General features: G+C 34.0%; 1 protein-coding gene and 1 pseudogene across 1 annotated transcript; both read left to right on the top strand.

Moving 5' to 3' along the window:
• Positions 1 to 2,381: 2,381 nt before the first annotated feature.
• Positions 2,382 to 4,016, top strand: LOC132279549 (acetyl-coenzyme A carboxylase carboxyl transferase subunit beta, chloroplastic-like; annotated as a pseudogene).
• A 9,124-nt stretch (positions 4,017 to 13,140) lies between these two features.
• LOC132276504 (scarecrow-like protein 6) lies at positions 13,141 to 16,434 on the top strand. The gene has a single exon (XM_059777946.1). It carries the CDS (start codon positions 13,729 to 13,731, stop codon positions 16,072 to 16,074), a length of 2,346 nt encoding a protein of 781 aa, XP_059633929.1. The 5' UTR covers positions 13,141 to 13,728; the 3' UTR covers positions 16,075 to 16,434.
• Positions 16,435 to 19,329: the final 2,895 nt, after the last annotated feature.

The following is a 19,329-nucleotide window of genomic DNA, read 5'->3' as shown; positions in this document are numbered from 1 at the left end:
TTCTACACAAATAAGTTACCATAAAAATATGGTAACTTATTTGTGTAGAAGAAAGAGATTTTGTTGTTTTAGGAAAGTGGTTTGCGGTATGTGTGAAAGTCAAGTAATTGGGTCCCAATTGATTGATAAGCAAGGGAGAAAAGGGATTATCTGTTTTCATAAACAAGGAGACATTGATCAAAAACTATGAATTTCATTCTTCAAGACTACTAATTGACATGCATAGAAATGAGGTGGTGCAGTATGAGGCTTGGCTATACCTATATGGAGTTGGAATCTTTTGTCTATGTTTGGGGTTTTTTCTACAATGTATTCTTACTTTAAATGGTATTTAACAACATTTTGGGGTTTCAAAAATGGTCTCATTGTGTTGTATTGATTCATAATTATACTTTTGCAATGTATCTTTCTTTTATACTTGTTGGTTGAGGATTTGGGATTATCAAATTTTTTGGTTACTCACTTTTTTAGGCATTTATGCGGAAGAAATTGGTTTTTGTAAGTTTAAAAAACTTAAAATAAGGAAAATAGTGAATTTGAAATATAGCCATAACATTATATACAACGTAAGCATATTTGGTGTAGAGAAAGTTTCTTACAAAAAAATTAAGAACGAGATTTATGTTATATATGTTTGAAAGTACCGAATTAGCATTTTAAATTTAAAATTAAAAAATATATATTAATGTAAAATTTAAACTAATTATTTTAAAATTTTAAACCTAAGACACCTATTCATTTTCCTAAACATAACATTAACATTAAATTACTAGTGTGTAATAAGAAGAATTGCAAGAAAGGAGTATTTGAGAAAGTTAGAGAACAAGAAAGCAAGAGTCTGTCCTTTTATTTCCACCTAGGAACTCCTTGGCTTGTCTTTGTGTAGAGAGAGTTGTATTATTTCATAACTTGTGGTTCCTTGTTTCTTGCTCTTACCCACCTTAATTATTAATTATTACCTTACATTGAAAAACTTACTAACTAGGATTATTTTAAACTATACGAAAAGTAACAACCCTTTTTAGGTTGATGGGGACCAAGCCTAACTAAAATTTACATGGTGGCCCTTATCCCTATATGCTGTTAGAAGGAGAGAATTCATTTATATATATATATATAAATCCTACTTTAATTCGATTTCCTAAACATAGCAAACATCTGATCTTTTTGTGGCACGATTTCACATTCTCACTCACCTTATCTCATCCGCGGTCGCATTTTCGAAATTGACTTAGATATCATTTACTACAAATTATTTATATTGTATATTTATATTTAAAATTTTTAAATATATATATTTATATAATTAAAAAATATCCACATGCATAAGTGTCACCAACACACCTCTATCTCATATTAATAGTTTATTATTTTATTTTTAGATGTCCCAAATTAATTGTTTATTTTGAAAAGTCAAAACAAATAAACTTTATTTTTCCATCATTACTCTTTATATTTTCAAAAAAAATTTAAACTTGGTAACTATACATGCCTAAAGTAAAAAGAATACGGAGGGCATCCAATAAAGACAAAGGACAGCCAATAAATTTTTAACTTATACTCCCTCTATCTCATATTAAATTTTCTTTTTAGGCAGTAGAACTATTTAAGAGAACATACAATTATTGCATTGTTACCTTTAAAAATTACAATACTTCCCTTTCAAGTTTAAATATATATATAATCAAGTTTGAATTTTTTTAAAATTTTAAGAGTATTTTATGGAAAGTTATAAAATATGTTGTTTAAATTTGATAAGTGGACAATTATTTTAAAACAACTCAAAAAGAAAAGATAGACAATTAGAGTATAAGATAGGTTTAATTTACATGCTTTTTTCAGCATAGTTAGGGGTGTGTACCCTGTGTGTGTGTTTGGGAAATGAAGAGCTTAAAGGTCAAAAAAAAAAAAAAAAAAAAAAAAAACAGAGGCTACACTACGTTATACTCCGTAATTGAGATACCAGTGGTGACACTTAAAACGCTAATTAAGCACAGGGATGCACAATTTAGAAGTGGGGCCTACTGAAAATGTGGAAGGCAGGGTCGTGACACAGAGGAGACAGTGAGGCGTGGGCTTGCTCCTCTTTCAAGGGACTAAGGAGAGTGTCCAAACCGTCAATTCAGGTCTATATGCCACGTGGCATCTACCCATGTGACCCAATAGTATTGCCACGTGATCACAGTCCCCACTTGGGCCCTCAAAAGCCCATTTCCTAGATAGTGGTCCAACACCCAAACCCACCCTCCACCCTCTCTGTTTGTTAGTAGTATACTAGTACTTGTTTTCTTTTCTTATTCATTAATAATCCTAGTGAGTGGATCTTTATGTTTATTCTGATAGAAAATGAAATATTCAAATAAATTCTTTTTTTTCATCGAATGACTATTCATCTACTGTATTTTCATGAAATAGGGGGCAAGAAAACTCTATGGAAAAGTGGTGGTTCAATTCGATGTTGTTTAAGAAGGAGTTAGAACACAGGTGTGGGTTGAGTAAATCAACGGATAGTCTTGGTCCTATTGAAAATACCAGCGAAAGTGAAGATCCAGATAGAAATAAAAACATTCATAGTTGGATTGATAGTGACAGTTTTAGTTACAGTAATAGTAATGTTGATCATTTATTCAGTGTCAAGGACATTCGGAATTTCATTTCTGATGACACTTTTTTAGTTAGGGATAATAATGGGGACAGTTATTCCATATATTTTGATATTGAAAATCAGATTTTTGAGATTGACAATGATCATTCTTTTCTAAGTGAACTAGAAAGTTCTTTTTATAGTTATTGAAATAAGGGATCTAAGAGTAACGATCCCTACTATGATCGTTACATGTATGATACTCAATATAGTTGGAATAATCACATTAATAGTTGCATTGACAGTTATCTTCATTCTCAAATCTGTATTGATACTTACATTTTAAGTGATAGTGACAATTACAGTGATAGTGACAGTTACATTTATAATTCCATTTATGGTGAAAGTAGAAATAGTGGTAAAAGCGATAGTTCCGGTATAAAAACCAGCATGAATGGTAGTGATTTAACTATAAGAGAAAGTTCTAATGATCTCGATGTAACTCAAAAATACAAGCATTTGTGGGTATCATTTGAAAATGAGTAGTTCAAATATAATCGAACTTTCAATTGATCCGGGCACTTGGGATCCACTGGATAAAGACATGGTCTCTCTGGATCCCATTGAATTTCATTCGGATGAGGAGCCTTATAGAGATCGTATCGATTCTTATCAAATAAAAACAGGGTTACCTGAGGCTGTTCAAACAGGCATCGGCCAACTAAACGGTATTCCCATAGCAATTGGGGTTATGGATTTTCAGTTTATGGGGGTTAGTATGGGATCCGTAGTTGGGGAGAAAATTACCCGTTTGGTCGAGTATGCTACCAATAAATTTCTACCTCTTCTTATAGTATGTGCTTCGGGAGGGGCACGCATGCAAGAAGGAAGTTTGAGCTTGATGCAAATGGCTAAAATTTCTTCTGCTTTATATGATTATCAATCAAATAAAAAGTTATTTTATGTATCAATCCTTACATCGCCTATTACTGGTAGGGTGACAGCCAGTTTTGGTATGTTGGGGAATATCATTATTGCCGAACCCAACGCCTACATTGCATTTGCGGGTAAAAGAGTAATTGAACAAATATTGCATAAAACAGTACCCGAAGGTTCACAAGCGGCCGAATATTTATTCCAGAAGGGCTTATTCGATTTAATCGTACCGTGTAATCCTTTAAAGGGCGTTCTGAGTGAATTATTTCAGCTCCACGCTTTCTTTCCTTTAAATCAAAATTCAAGCAAGTAGAGCACATTAAGTTCAATTATTTTATTTGTAGCAAACAAGTAGTTAGTTTATCGAAATCAAAGTCAAAATCAGAAGAATAGAGTTTTCTTTGATGACATAAGATCTAATTGTAGAAAGAATAAAAAATTGTGGATAATTCTTTTTTTTACCTATATTACTGACTAGTAATCAGGAAGCCTCTAGTAACAAGATAAAAAAACGAATTTCATTTTCCTTTCTTACGTCTGTATATAATTCAAATATAGAAAATATAGATTTTTGTATCTTTCTATATCTCCCGAGAATCCCCATTTTTTACTAAGAATCCCCGTTAGGTCGGATTCTAACGAATCTTTCGGTAATTTGTAAGAAACTTTTTTTTTATTAAATTTAAAGACAAGAAGAAAAGAAGAAGACTAACAAAATTGATTATCATACATATATTTTATTTAGAAAGTAGAAAGATGAATAAGTCCATTTAGTTAGTTCTACATTCCTTGCGCTTATTATATATACTCACTTAGATATATACTAATTAGAATTATAATTATTATAAGATATCTTTAATAGTAAATCGAGGTACCCATTCTATGGCAACGTACCCAATTAACATTAAGAACTTTTCATACTGGCAGAGTATTCACAGGGGGTACTGCAGAACATGTACGAGCCCCTTCTAATGGAAAAATAAAATTCAATGAGGATTTGGTTCATCCGACACGTACACGTCACGGACATCCGGCTTTTCTATGTTCTATAGACTTGTATGTAACTATTGAGAGTGAAAATATTATACATAATGTGAATATTCCACCCCAAAGTTTTCTTTTAGTTCAAAATGATCAATATGTAGAATCAGAACAAGTGATTGCTGAGATTCGCGCAGGAACATCCACTTTGAATTTTAAAGAGATGGTTCGAAAACATATTTATTCTGACTTAGAGGGAGAAATGCACTGGAGTACCGATGTGTATCATGCACCTGAATTTACATATGGTAATGTTTAGCTCTTACCAAAAACAAGTCATTTATGGACATTATCTGGGAGGCCATGCAGGTCCAGTCTAGCCTCCCTTTCGCTCCACAAGGATCAAGATAAAATGAACGCCCATTCTCTTTCTGTCAAGCGAAGATATATTTCTAACCTTTCAGTGACTAATGATCAAGCAAGACACAAATTCTTTAGTTCGGATTTTTCTGCTAAACAACAAGATAGAATTCTTGATTATTCAGAACATAATCGAATCATATGTACTGGTCATTGTAATCTCACATATCCTGCCATTTTCCACGAGAATTCGGATTTATCGGCAAAGAGGCGAAGAAATAAATTCATCATTCCACTCCAATCGATTCAGGAACGCAAGAAAAAACGAATACCCCGTTCAGGTATCTTGATTGAAATACCCATAAATGGCATTTTCCGTAGAAATAATATTCTTGCTTATTTCGATGATCCTCAATACAGAAGAAAAAGTTCGGGAATTACTAAATATGGGACTATAGAAGCACATTCAATCGTCAAAAAAGAAGATTTGATTGAGTATCGGGGAGTTAAGGAATTTAGGCCAAAATACCAAATGAAAGTAGATCGATTTTTTTTCATTCCTGAGGAAGTGCATATCTTACCCGGATCTTCTTCCATAATGGTACAAAACAATAGTCTCATTAGGGTAGATACACAAATCACTTTCAATACAAGAAGTCGAGTAGGCGGGTTGGTGCGAGTGGAGAGAAAAAAAAAAAGAATTGAACTTAAAATCTTTTCTGGAGATATCCATTTTCCGGGAGAGACAGATAAGATATCCCGACACAGCGGCATCTTAATAACACCAAGAACGGGAAAAAAAATTTCCATGGAATCAAAAAAATTGAAAAATTGGATCTATGTCCGACGGATCACACCTACCAAGAAAAAATATTTTGTTTTGGTTCGACCTGTAGTCGCATATGAAATAACAGACGGTATAAATTTAGCAACACTTTTCCCCCCGGATCTATTGCAGGAAAGTGATAATGTGCAACTTCGAGTAGTCAATTGTATCCTTTATGGAAATGGCAAACCAATTCGGGGAATTCCTAACGCAAATATTCAATTAGTTCGGACTTGTTTAGTGTTGAATTGGGGCCAAGACAAAAAAAGTTCTTATATCGACGAGGCCCATGCTTCTTTTGTTGAAATAAGGACAAATGGTTTGATTCAAGATTTCCTAAGAATCGACTTAGTGAAGTCCCCTATTTCGTATACCAGCAAAAGGAATGATCCATCAGGTTCAGGATTGATCTCTGAAAATGGATCGGAGCGCACCAACATCAATCCGTTTTCTTCCATTTATTCCAAGGCAAAGATTCAACAATCCCTTAACCAAAATCAAGGAACTATCCATACGTTGTTGAATAGAAATAAAGAATGCCAATCTTTGATAATTTTGTCATCATCCAATTGTTCTCAAATGGGTCCATTCAACGATGTAAAATATCACAATGTGATAAAAGAATCACTAGCCTTTGACGTTGGGGATTCTTCATCAATGATAGAAAAGCAATCTCAAACTCCTTTATTTGGCTACGTTCTTTTAGTTGATTTTCTTGCAAGAATATCCGTTCAACAGACAAGATTCCGTTGTTGTTCCAGTGTAACTTACTCTTTCAACCGATCTACGTATCTATCTTGTTCTTTTTTGGATTTTTTTCTCTCTTTTTTTTATTATTATTTTTTCTCATAATCTATTTCTTGTGAATGGATTATCCTATCTAACTTTTTTTTTTTTTCTTCAGCATCCATTCACATCACATTAGTTATTATTATTATTATATATATACACACACACATATGCACATATCCCCACGAGAATTGATTAAAAGAGGAGATAAGAAGAAAGATATAATATAAAAAGATATTTTTGTCTAAAATGTAATATTACTAGAATCTCATAAAAATAAAAATTCAAAATAATTAATGTATTTAAAATTAACTAATTCTAAATGCAACTTTGAATGGACAGTCACTTACGCTGACTGTAATTAACACTCCTCTTATTTATTTATATACCAGTATATAACACTGGTGGTATACTACTATCGATGATGGTGGTTGGTGTCCTGTTAGAGTCAGGGCGACGGCGCGACAGCGCTGGGTTCCGAGGCGGCTTCGCGATTCGTGTGACCAGCGTTGACGATCCACTCCATTCCTGCATCCTCCTCGGTTGCCTCACCGCCTTTGTCCCCATCTTCTTCTATTTGGGATGTTTGGATACTGAAAATAAATTCTCTCTTCTCACTACATTCTCTTCTTCTTACCATTGTCCAACAAAAAACCAAACATGAAATAATTATATTAACAAAATAAGTAAAATATTTAATCAAGGATTAATAGATGTCAAATAGTATAATATTAAATTAGGATAAGTTAAATACGAGTGGTTCCAACCACTTTGGGTGATCAAAGTAGAGCTCTAAAATTTAAAGATAAAATGTATACTTGATAATTCACATTAATAGATGACGGAGGAGATCAAAATTTACAAGGTTAAGACAGCAAAGAAAAATATGCATAATACCTAAAAACAGGAAGAAAAAAAAAATGCATAAACTGTGGTTATTTAAACTAAAATTATGGCATTAATATAATGACGAAACAAAATTCATATACCTGAGATAAGATTCCATTGAAATGAGTTGTGTAAAAATAAAATAGATATATTTTTATTTGAGTTGAATTTTTAACGTTAAATTATTATTATTTTTAAAGTTGACAATTCGATCTATTATTTGAAATATAAAAAAATATTTAGAAAATTTTTGCAAAAGTTGACTTTTGTCTTTGCTCAACATGATCTTGATTTAAAGTAAAAAAAAGAAAACAAATTATGAATAAACTGTTTGTTTGATAAGCTTAATAGAGATAGGAAGATGGAAGGAATGTGCTGACAGGTGCAAAATTTCAGTTAATATACTATGTATCAACCCTTATAAAGCAATCTGATTTATCAATTTTTTTTTTTTTTATTTAAATAAACTGATTTATCAATTAAATACCAACTTAGTAGTAGTAGGTAACACGAATGATTTGAAATCAAATAAAAATAGGAATCAAATTGTGGTTGATTAAACTAAATCAAACATAACATAATGATTAGAGTTGAATTTAATGTCATGCAGTCTTTAGTTGAACCACATTTCGTTTACAATTCTATTTGTTTTATCATTAAACTTTTAAATGTTTTTTTCCCCTCTTTCCCGATCGATAATCAAGTTATTATTTTTAAAGTTGATAGTTCAATCTATTATTTGGAATAAAAAAATATATTAAAAAAACTTTTGCAAAAACAAGATTGCTTATCAAAGGCTAATCTGCTTTGAAGGACTAAACTTTTAATACCCTAGTCATAGATTAGGGCTTCGGTTAGCAATAATAGTGTGAGAGATAGAGTTAAATTATGATTTAATTGGAATCCTATTGGGTCTAATCGTTAACCTCTTAAATTTTTTATTTTATTTTTTATATTTAGGAACGCTTAACATTTTATTTTTACGCCACATCTATGATAAGTATGAAATTCATACTCACCAATAAATAGGCAAATATTGTCCATTTAAAATAATTAGTTAGTTACGTGATTTAAGTATTTCAGTTTATTTAGAAATATATATATATAAATATAAATAAATAAATAAATAAGGAAGAAGGAAAGGAAGAGCAATGGAAAGCTTTCCGTTAATTGATAGAGGAAAAGATAAAAAGAGGAATGAAAATCATTCCATCATATCCCATTTTTTCTAAAAGTGGGAGGAGAGAAGTAGGGAATATTTCATCTTTCTTTTAAAACTTTTTTACACCTTTTAGAATTTTTTTTTTTTTTTTAAAGGCTTTTATGTTTATTTTTATAGTTATGAAAGAGTTCATAACTATGACTTATTTTCACTTTTCTCTCTTCGCATGAAAGATTGAGAGTTCAAAGTTCATTTGTATGACTTTCTCTTTTATTACTCAACTAGTGTTCGTATTTCTCTTTAGTGGTATGTCTTCCATCCTCATATGTTAATTATTTTCAAATTTCTATTTTTTTTTTTATGCCAAATAGATATTGAATGGTCATCTTTAGAGTTAGGAGTGTCCGACATACTACGACTAATTAAAATACATAATTTAAGTTGATTGATGGCCATTTTTATAAATTAGTGAGATCAAATTTCAAAGTGTATAGTGAGGGTTCGAGTCTTTAAAGCTCCAAATTAGGTACCTGAGTGGTATGTGTTATGTACCAATGAAAAAAGAAGGAAAAAAAATATGTATTCTTATATAATTTATTGTGATTGGTAGGTGTGCATACGGTCCGGTTTGGACCGAATTGGGAATATTTTGGGACCAAATTATTTATAATGGTTCTACTATTTTTGAAACTAGACCGAACCATAATATCCATGGAACCAAACCAAACCAAACCGCGAAAAATTGATTTGGTTTGGTTCGGTTTGTCGATTTCAGTTGATTTCCTTTTTATTTTATTTTAATTTAGAGGGGACAAAGTTTTCAAAAAATAAATCAACTAACATTGATATAACACGTAAAAAAAAGAATTTTAAGAAGAAATAAAGGAAAGAAAATTGAGATATATTTGAAAAGAGAAACTTGACTCTTTTAAAAAGAAATTTAAATAACAAAAAAACAAAAGAAGACACGTGAGAACTTTACTTGATTTAGGTTTAGAATATGATACACACACACACACACATATATAACATAGTAACGGTTCAGTCCGGACTAGTCCGATCTAGCACAATCCTAAACCAAGACGGGACCGAAAAATTACGGTTCCATAATTTTGAATCTAGGACTGGACCAAACTGCTATATAACTAGCCCAAATCGCTTAATTCTGTATGATCCGGTCCGGTTTTTCAATTTACCGGATTTTTTTAACACCCCTAATGATTGGTTAGACATATCAAACTTAATTTATACCCAAAAGCACCGAGTGAAATTAAACACTTCCATAATTTCCATTCGTGATGACACTGATGCATGGAAAAGTTTTGGCAATTGTTAATGAACCTAAATCTGATTTATAATCACAACCCACCTAGGTTCATGGGAGTCCAGGCCCATTCCACTCCTCTTTAGTATAAGATAATAGCACTTGGGCCAGGCCCCAATCAAGGTACAGACCTAATGTCAGGGCCTCCAACAAGTAACGAAGATCATCAATTATTCATAGTGTTGGATGTAGGATTATTAATTATCCAGAAACTAATCCTCACCTAATTACACATGTCTCTATGGAGTATATATGTTATGTTGTATAATATATACTGTATGTTATATTATAAGTAATAATTAATTTCTCTCAGTACAATACATTATCATGTTTATACTATATTATGTTAAAATTTTATGTTACACTATATGTTATGTTATATTATAATTTATAAGTAATAATTTTGCATTGGGCGGTGGGCTGTGACGGCCCATTGTTCCCGTTGGCCTCATCTATCCATTTGTTCATACAATTTTGTATTTTAATTAAACAGAGTAATTAATAAATTTGTATACTGTTATCTTAGGGAAAGTGATCAGTTCTTGATTGATGGTGACTAGTCAGTTAAGCTTCATGGGTTTTGTAATAATCACGAGTTGTCAATAAAACAAATCAAATCCCTTAATTATTTCATGAAAAGTTTGGCTTGAAAGCCTTACTAAAAATAATAATAATAATAATAATAATAAAATAAAGGGACTTGAAGGCTTTAGTTGTTTAGATTAGGAGTTGTTTGTGCTTGAATTCATGGGAGTAGGATGCCTTGAAGGGAGAGAAAAGAACATGTTATCATCCCTTTTAGCCAATAAAGAAATATATATGTGTATATGTGTGTATATATATATACAGAGAGAGAGAGAGAGAGAGAGAAGGGTTGCAATTAAGAATATGAAATTATGAATAGAAATCTTAAAATTAAAAAAAGAGGGAGGCAATTAGCAAAGAGTGTTTGGGTTTGATACACTTTCCAGTTCATATATAGAAGAAAAAAGAAAGAAAGTAGTTGTTACCCATCACATGGGATGAAGGGGGGATAAACAAGGCCTTGTTCCTGACGAATCAAAATCATGCTTTTCCTAAACTATTCATCCCATACCTAAGCATGTCTCCTCTTCTTTTCCTCATGCATACCTAAAATTTCAATCTTGTCTACACAACTAAACCAACCTCCATAACTTCCCATAATGCCCTCACTATTTCATATTTATATATCTTCATTCCACAAACTAACCAACTTCTATCTTCTATTAATTGGTACAGACATACACAAGTATATAATATGATCATCTATACAATATGGAGCTTACAATGCCAGTCAGCTGAATCTTCGCACCAAAAGATGAATATGAGAATTTCATACTTTGTTGGGTGAAATAAGAGAAGTGAATTCATTATAGTTAAAACTAGTTTCTAAGGTTAGGTTCTAATTTACTCCGTAATCCATTGTCTGTGTGTGTGTGTTTCTGCACATAGTAGATGATCCCTAAAACCCTGTGTTGAGGATCCTAAACTATTTCTTTGAGTTACAAGGCTGCACGCATTACTTGAGTTCACTAAAAACATTGTTGCATCAAATCATACACATGTAGAATGGTAATTTGAGCATGAAAACTAAAGGACGAGTACTAAGCAGAAACCAGCTTATCAAATTCAGTAAGTTCAACATTTCTAGGGTTTATATTAACAAGCAAGCAAAATATATGATCATTCAACCAGATCGACAACTTAAGCAGAGAGCTCGAAAAGCTCTTGCTCTTTGTTATCTCTTAAACACAGCAGTCCATGACATGGTATGGACTAGTAAAGATATTGGAGATCTAAGATTTTTTTAAATGTCAAACATTGGCATTGCTAAGTTGGATTAGGATTGAGATATCATCTTGAAAGCAAGAACAACCGACAACTTTGCAGCAGCTCATGTGTGAAATAGAATTACCTACTGCACCTTGCTACTAACTACCAGTGGTGCAAAGAGAAAACCTAAAAACAAGAACTTCTTGTAATTATTAATATGAATCAAAATCTGTCAGTTAAAAATTATGCATGATTGAAACGAGGCATATTATAATGCATTTATCTTGATTTCATAAAAAAAAAATAAAAAAAATTGAAAGTCCATGGAATCAACACGTTAACAATGCCTCTAATTAAGCTTTTCACAATGAACAATTCTTGGATTTCTATATGGTGATAATCAATTTTGGAGGAAAACTAGGGCATAGTTTGATAAACAACCGTCATATTTATGGAGGAAAGATTTTGAAGAACAGAAGCAGTAAAATATCCCAAAGGTAGCTAGTGTGTATTGTATGTGTGTGTGTGTGTGTGAGACAGAGAGAGAGAGAGATTTATTGAAATGTTATGTAAAAGATGTAGAATCGAAATGAACTCATTGAACTGTCTATGCGTATGATGACATATTAAGGAGAAAATCCTTTTTGGAGTTCCAGCAAAACATGAATGTCAGAAAAATTCAACATCTTGTACCTTTCATAAATAATGAAGGCAACATTTGACAATAATGAAAACAGTTTCAAAATTCCAATTGAAGTGAATAACAGAATCTAACAATTTCAATCAGAAAACATCTCACATGAGGGAAATAGGCAGAGTTTGAAGGGCTTTTGTTTGAAATAAATCTGAAGACTAATTGATTGAGAAATATACAATGATTTTAATATCAGCCGACATATTGGCAGTAATTAAGAGATGTCATTATCCTGATATGAAATTGATGCTACTATCAAAGCAAGTGTCGGGTGTTTGTGCTCGAGTCTTTTACTCTTTCCTCCTCTTGAACAGCTAATCACTAGCATTTTTGTCTTAAAATATATATATATAATAATTTGATACTACCAAGAGCTTTTAACTCTAATAAAAATCTTCTCCCCTTTACAATTAAAAGGTTAATTTTGATTTTGTTTTCTTTTTTCATTTTCTAGATGTTGGTGGTGTTAGATTTCTCTCAGAGCAATTCATAATTCACAAAATTACACGTATTGGAATATTTCGAACTTGCTTGATTTGTAACTTTAAATTTTTTAAAAAAAATTTAAAAAATAAAAAAATTATTCTAAAAAAATAATTTTTTATAATTATCTGAAAATAGATATTTTTATAATTGAAATTTCTGAAAACCCTTATTTTCTTTTTTAAAATCAGCCCAACAAAATTCGAACTTCCAACCCCACCAAGAAAAGGTTGATAATTCAAGTGCGTCCCCATACAAGGCAAAGCAGGTGTGGGTATAAATGACTTGAAATAAATCATGCAATTTTGGAAAATTGTTTAGTCGTTTTCTTGAGAGTGTGTAGTCTACAGGCAAGCCACAAAATATAGAGAGGGAGAGAAAAAGGAAATTAATAAAAAATAAGAGAGAGAGAGAGAGAGAGAGTCCCTCACTACTTTTTTTTATGTTGCAAACTTGCACGCATCCATTTTGGCAGTGGCAGAAACAGAAGGAAGACAGTACTGCAGAGACACAAGGAGAGAAGAGAAGAAGAGAAGGACACAACCACAACCAAAACCAAGACCAACCCAAAAAAAATAAGAACAAAAACAAGATAGCAAACTTGGGGTTTTGAGATATATATACATATGATAGAAAAAAAAAAATGTATGTATGTATACCAAGATCACTCTCATTTCTGTTTGTGGTGAGTTGGGTTTTTTAAGCTGCTGTGTATTGTCCATGGGTCAGAAGCTCTGATTTTTTCCATTTACTATGGCCTTTTGGTCCAACACAAACTAATTTATTCATATTTGTAGTCTCTTCTCAGTTCTCATAAATATATAATCTTTGTTTGGGAACATTTGGGTGGTGTTATTTTTGGTTTTCCAGAACTGGAGAGAGATTGTGGGCTTGTGGGTTGTTTTGAATGAAGGCTATGCCCTTACCTTTTGATTTTGAGGGGAAGGGGGTGTTAGAGTTTGTTGCAGAGACTTCATTTCTTTTATCATCACCATCTTCAAACCCATTGGTGAATTTTTGGAACAAAGAATTTTGCTTTGTGGGTAGTGAGCCTACCTCTGTCCTGGAGACCTTCAGAAGCCCAAGCCCTCCTGCTTCTACTTCAACCCTGTCTTCTTCTCTGGGCTTCGGCGGAGGCGGAGGAGGAGGCAGAGGAAATGGTGGTGGTGGTGGCGGCTCTACAGACACGGCCGCCGTGGCGTCGATTTCACGCAACTCATCCCAAAAATGGCCGCCTGTGCAGCAAGAAACCAGCAGTTCGAATATGAGGATTGAATCAGTTCAACCCACTCTAGAGATCGGCGGTGGCGGTGGCGGTGGCGGTGGCGGTGGCGGAGGGGAGAAATGTGGACTGGGGATGGAGGATTGGGAAGGGGAACTGTCGGAGACGGTGGCGGCATCGCCAAGCCAAGAGCAGTCTATACTGGGGTGGATCATGGGAGACATGGAAGACCCATCTATGGGATTGAACAGGTTGTTGCAAACTAGCTGTGGACATGACTTGGAATTCAATGGTGGGTTTGGTGTTGTAGATCAAGGTTATGGGGCAGACCCAGTTGGGGTGGTGGCTTCTGGTGGAGGAAATTTGATGGCTGGTGTGAATCTTTCTTTGCCCACTTCAGGGTTTTCTCAGGGATTCAACAATGAAAAGATTGGTTTGGCCCCAAATCCATCAACTCTTCCTAATCACAAAATTCCAAACCCTCCAAACCCTATGTTCTCTCCATTACCTAGCAATCTTGTACCCATTTCTTTATCTTCCAATGCATTCAATCAACCACAACAAAGTCCACATCAACAACCACCATTTGAGTGTGCTGAAGTAAAGCCACAGATTTTCAATCCACAAGTGCTAATTAACCAGCACCAAGCTCAGCACACACAAAACCCAGCTTTCTTCTTGCCATTGTCATACACCCAACAAGAGCAACACCTTGTTTTGCCACCACCAGCAAAGAGGCACAACCCAGGTGGCATTGAGCCGAATTGTTCAATCCCAAAGGTTCCTTTTTTGGATTCAGGACAAGAACTATCTCATCAGCTTCAATTGATGCCTCATTATCTGCAGCAGAGGCCAACAATGGTGGCAAAGCCGAAAATTACTGGTGACGAAATGGTGCACCATCACCAGCATCAACAACAGCAACAGCAGCAAGCTATAATCGACCAGCTATATAAGGCTGCAGAGCTGGTCCAAATGGGGAATTCTGTACTCGTGCAAGGGATATTGGCGCGGCTCAATCACCAGCTTTCTCCAATTGGTAAGCCTTTCCATAGGGCTGCTTTTTATTGTAAGGAGGCACTGCAATTGCTCCTTCACAATAACAATATGACACCCTTGGCAATGAGTTCATCTCATTCTTCGCCTTTTAGTTTCATTTTCAAGATTGGTGCATACAAATCTTTCTCTGAAGTGTCCCCTTTTGTTCAATTTGCCAATTTCACTTGTAACCAGGCTCTCCTTGAAGCCTTAGAAGGATTTGATAGAATCCATATTATAGATTTTGATATAGGTTATGGAGGGCAATGGGCTTCCTTTATGCAGGAGCTTACATTAAAGAATGGTGGCGCGCCATCGCTTAAAATCACAGCATTTGCCTCTCCCTCAACTTGTGACCAGCTCGAGCTTGGGCTCACTCAAGAAAATTTAACACAATTTGCTAGTGAAATTAATTTGGCGTTTGAGTTTGAAAGTGTGAGCCTTGATTCATTGAACTCGGCATCATGGTCACTCCCTCTTCACATCTCTGAGAATGAGGCAATGGCAGTTAATCTCCCGGTTGGTTCGTTCTCAAATTACCAGTTGTCCCTCCCTTTGGTTCTTCGTTTTGTTAAGCAACTCTCGCCAAAAATTGTGGTCTCTGTGGACAGAGGATGTGATAGAACTGACCTCCCGTTTCCAAACCATGTAATTCATGCCCTTCAATCTTATTCCAACCTGCTCGAGTCTCTTGATGCTGTAAATGTGAACCTAGATGCCCTACAGAAGATTGAGAGGTTCTTGCTTCAACCAAGCTTTGAGAATATTGTGATGGGTCGCTACCAGTCCCCGGAAAAGACACTGCACTGGAGGAACCTCTTTTTGTCATCTGGGCTCTCCCCGTTAACATTCAGTAACTTCACTGAATCCCAAGCTGAGTGTGTTGTGAAGAGGACTCCAGTTCGGGGATTCCACATCGAAAAGAGACAGTCTTCGCTTGTTCTCTGCTGGCAGAGGAAAGAGCTCATATCTGCTTCTGCTTGGAGGTGCTGAAGAACAGCATTTTGTCTTTGGAATAGCCAATTCATTCCTGCTTGTGAAGGTTCCTCATAAATCATTACTTACTGAAATAGTCTCTGATCCTTCTCTGTATTCTTGCTTGTGATTTCCCTTTGCTAATTGTCCTCGTAGGTTAAGCAGATTGTCTCCAGTAAAAAAGAACCAGGCATCTTAGTAATTGGATGGTCTAGTTAGTTCTTTCTCTTTTAATCTCTTATGGGTATTACTGTTATGATGTTGTCATGCTGTTATGGCAAGAGGCAGAATTTGGTTCCAACTATGTTGGAGCTGTTTGTTGTACACCTGACAAAAAGACAACCACAAATGAAAATGAGAAGCATTTAAACCTTCAAATTGATGTCTTTGAGTTGTATGATCTGCACGCATTTTCTCAATATCTTGCTGTTGTGTGTTCTTATCCCACAGTTTGGACAATTTGACATTGTGAGAGCATTTTACTTTACCATGCATGTCTGATTTTATTGTGTATAGTTGAACAATGTGTGAATTATTCACCCCATGAGACAAATAAAATTATTCTTCAAATCTTTTTTGAGTTCTGCAATTTTATTGCAATCCTGATACTTGCCAACATGCATGCATGGCTATCCCCCCATCTCTGAACCATTATGGAATGATTGCCCAATATTCTTGCTGAATTCTGTGAAGCCACTGGTATATTGACTATTTCAAGACTGTTTTCTGATAATTTTCAAATTCCATTATATTCCCCGGGTTCGAATATTTCATGTATTCTGAATTTGTCAGCTTCAGAGAGTGTAGAAGTTCTATTCCAGCTGGTTTGCAGGTTCCTGATCCACTGGGCAACAAAGGTTTTCTTAGGCCTCACTAGTATTGCTGTTAGTTTCTACTCTATTATGCCAGCTATATGATCGAAGATCATTATTACTGCTAAACCATTCACTTGTTTTCGTGATACTTCTATCATGTTAGTCATATAGCTTTTGAGTTTCATTTGAATGCTAAGCTATTACTTATCAAAAAAAAAAAAAAATTTTGAATGCTAAGCTATTATAATTGTCTAACCATCTTCTTAGAAAGATCTTATTTAAATCCAATGCTTGATTGAAAACTTAGTTGTTCCATTTGCTTTGCCATTAGATGGTACTTCTTAGATAGTTTGCCTTGTCATTTGTACTGTCACAGCTCCTTGCATAAAACTCTCCTCTACATAGATGGATTAACCCGATTGAAAATAGACGTGCATACACATCCAAACACTCTCATTGTTTAGGAACTTCAAAGTCCACAGTTTAGGTGATTGAACCAGTTTGATCTGTCATCTATCTTCTTATGTGAAATATAATATAAACAACGAATGTTATCCTACTGGCAGTGCCCCATAGAATTCGGCATTGTAGGTCTCAATGATCGGATGTTGGCCTAAATTCCTTCTAGTTGCATGCATATGTAGGAACTTCACCGTTGTCTCTATTATTTTCTACTAATAATCAATAATTGTTGTCGCCCTATTCCATTGCTGATCATTATTATTATTTTTTATTGTATACTTATATTTTCTCATAATCCATCATCTTATTCATGCACGCAAACACTTGTATTATTATACATTGAATTTGTTGATGCTCTGGTTTATAATTTTTGTGTTTCCTAATCAAAATCACATGGGACTTGTACTATTGGAACCCTACATGATTAGTTTAAACTATTCTCTTTCATCACCTTGGAAGCTCTCCATTTATATTATAATCTGCTTTTTTCAGCACAACATTATATTAAACCATTCAGGCCATGTTGCATATGAGAGAGATTGCATATGTGAGAGACATGTCTGGCTCTTTTATTATATAGTATTATTATTGTTAATTTTTATATAGGAAAACCAAATAGGTCCATTGTGTAAACAATGTCTGATCTCTGCTAACATTTCTATTACTATAATAATTGTAGTTATAAGTATATAGTTTAAGTTAATATGGTTATATATATGTTGAAGGGCTCAACTACCCTCCTCTTTACCAATGGGGTCCCCAATCTCAATGAATGGGTAGTAAAAGCCATAATAGCCGAGTTGATATGGCCATAGCGGTGGTCCAATTCTGAAAGCAGTGTGTGGTACTGCCCTTTTCACCTGCAGGGGCACCCCAATATTAACAAGGGTGCAGTTTGTATAGGCTTGAGCTTAGACATAGCATGAATTTTGGATTATCTCGTAGCAGTTGAATTTGCGATGACTGATGAGTCCATCTTTATCGAAGATGTTCGATAGAGTTCGGAAATATGAAAGATGAATGTGTTCATTAGGAGTTTGTGGTGATGACATGAATTTTGGATTTTCTCGTAGCACTTGAATTTGTGATGACTGATGAGTCCATCTTTATGGAAGATGTTCGTTAGAGTTCAAAAATATGAAAGATAAATGTGTTCATTAGGAGTGTGTGTGGTGATGACATGAACGTTGTGTATTTTTTGTACCTAGCTATAATTTGAATGGTGTGGCTTCATTCTAATGTGCAGCAACAATTTGTTTCACAGTTTTATTTATTTTTTTGACAATGACACTGACAAGGTTTTGAACTGGCTTTGCTTAATTGATGTTTAAGTTTGTTGATTAAAGTAAAGATATTTCTTTATTAAAGAAATTTTAGGGTCATAAAGAGCAGAGGGTGACAGACTGACGTGTCTTTCTTAACTTTACTCCTCACTCGCTCAAGAGTTTTTATCTTAGGAATACTATATAGGCTTTACTTTTGTTTAAATCACTTGTACACATGTGTTTGTGGGTCCATCTGAATTGTATAGACCAAGTCAGATATATCATTGAAGGTTTGTTCTTGATCAGTGAGTTGTGTTTGACCTATCTAAAGATTAATGCCTCCACCAGTGATGGCCTAAATGAACCACATAGAAATCTCTGCTCAATTTTTAATGTAGTTGATTTGATCTGATAATATCAAATTTTGATATCATAGTGAGGTTTTATCAACTTAATGGTGTTGGATTGCAGTATCAATAGTACCAGATTTGAACCATAACAATATATGCATATACATATATCCTGAAACAAATATTGCAACAAAATTTTGAAGATTTGAAGTTGTTCTCATCATGCTTAGAAAAGTTAATCCAGTGTGGATTTGTTGTCCCCTGTCTAAAATTGTCTGGATATGTCCTATAGACCCTTTATTATTTTAGTATTTTTTAGTCCATAATGGCATTTCCATTTCTCATCTTTAACAACGGCTAACATATCCCAACTATTTTCAT

This window comes from Cornus florida, unplaced genomic scaffold (genome assembly GCF_030987335.1).
Source record: "Cornus florida cultivar Cherokee Brave unplaced genomic scaffold, ASM3098733v1 CherokeeBrave_3.0.0_Hap2_Chr10, whole genome shotgun sequence".
In the NCBI taxonomy this organism is placed as follows: Eukaryota; Viridiplantae; Streptophyta; class Magnoliopsida; order Cornales; family Cornaceae; genus Cornus; species Cornus florida.
This window is presented reverse-complemented; position numbering and strand designations above follow the sequence as displayed.

What these genes read in the sequence shown, in the direction of transcription:
- LOC132276504 (XM_059777946.1), top strand. Translation starts at nt 13,729, where the DNA reads ATGAAGGCTATGCCCTTACCTTTTGATTTTGAGGGGAAGGGGGTGTTA.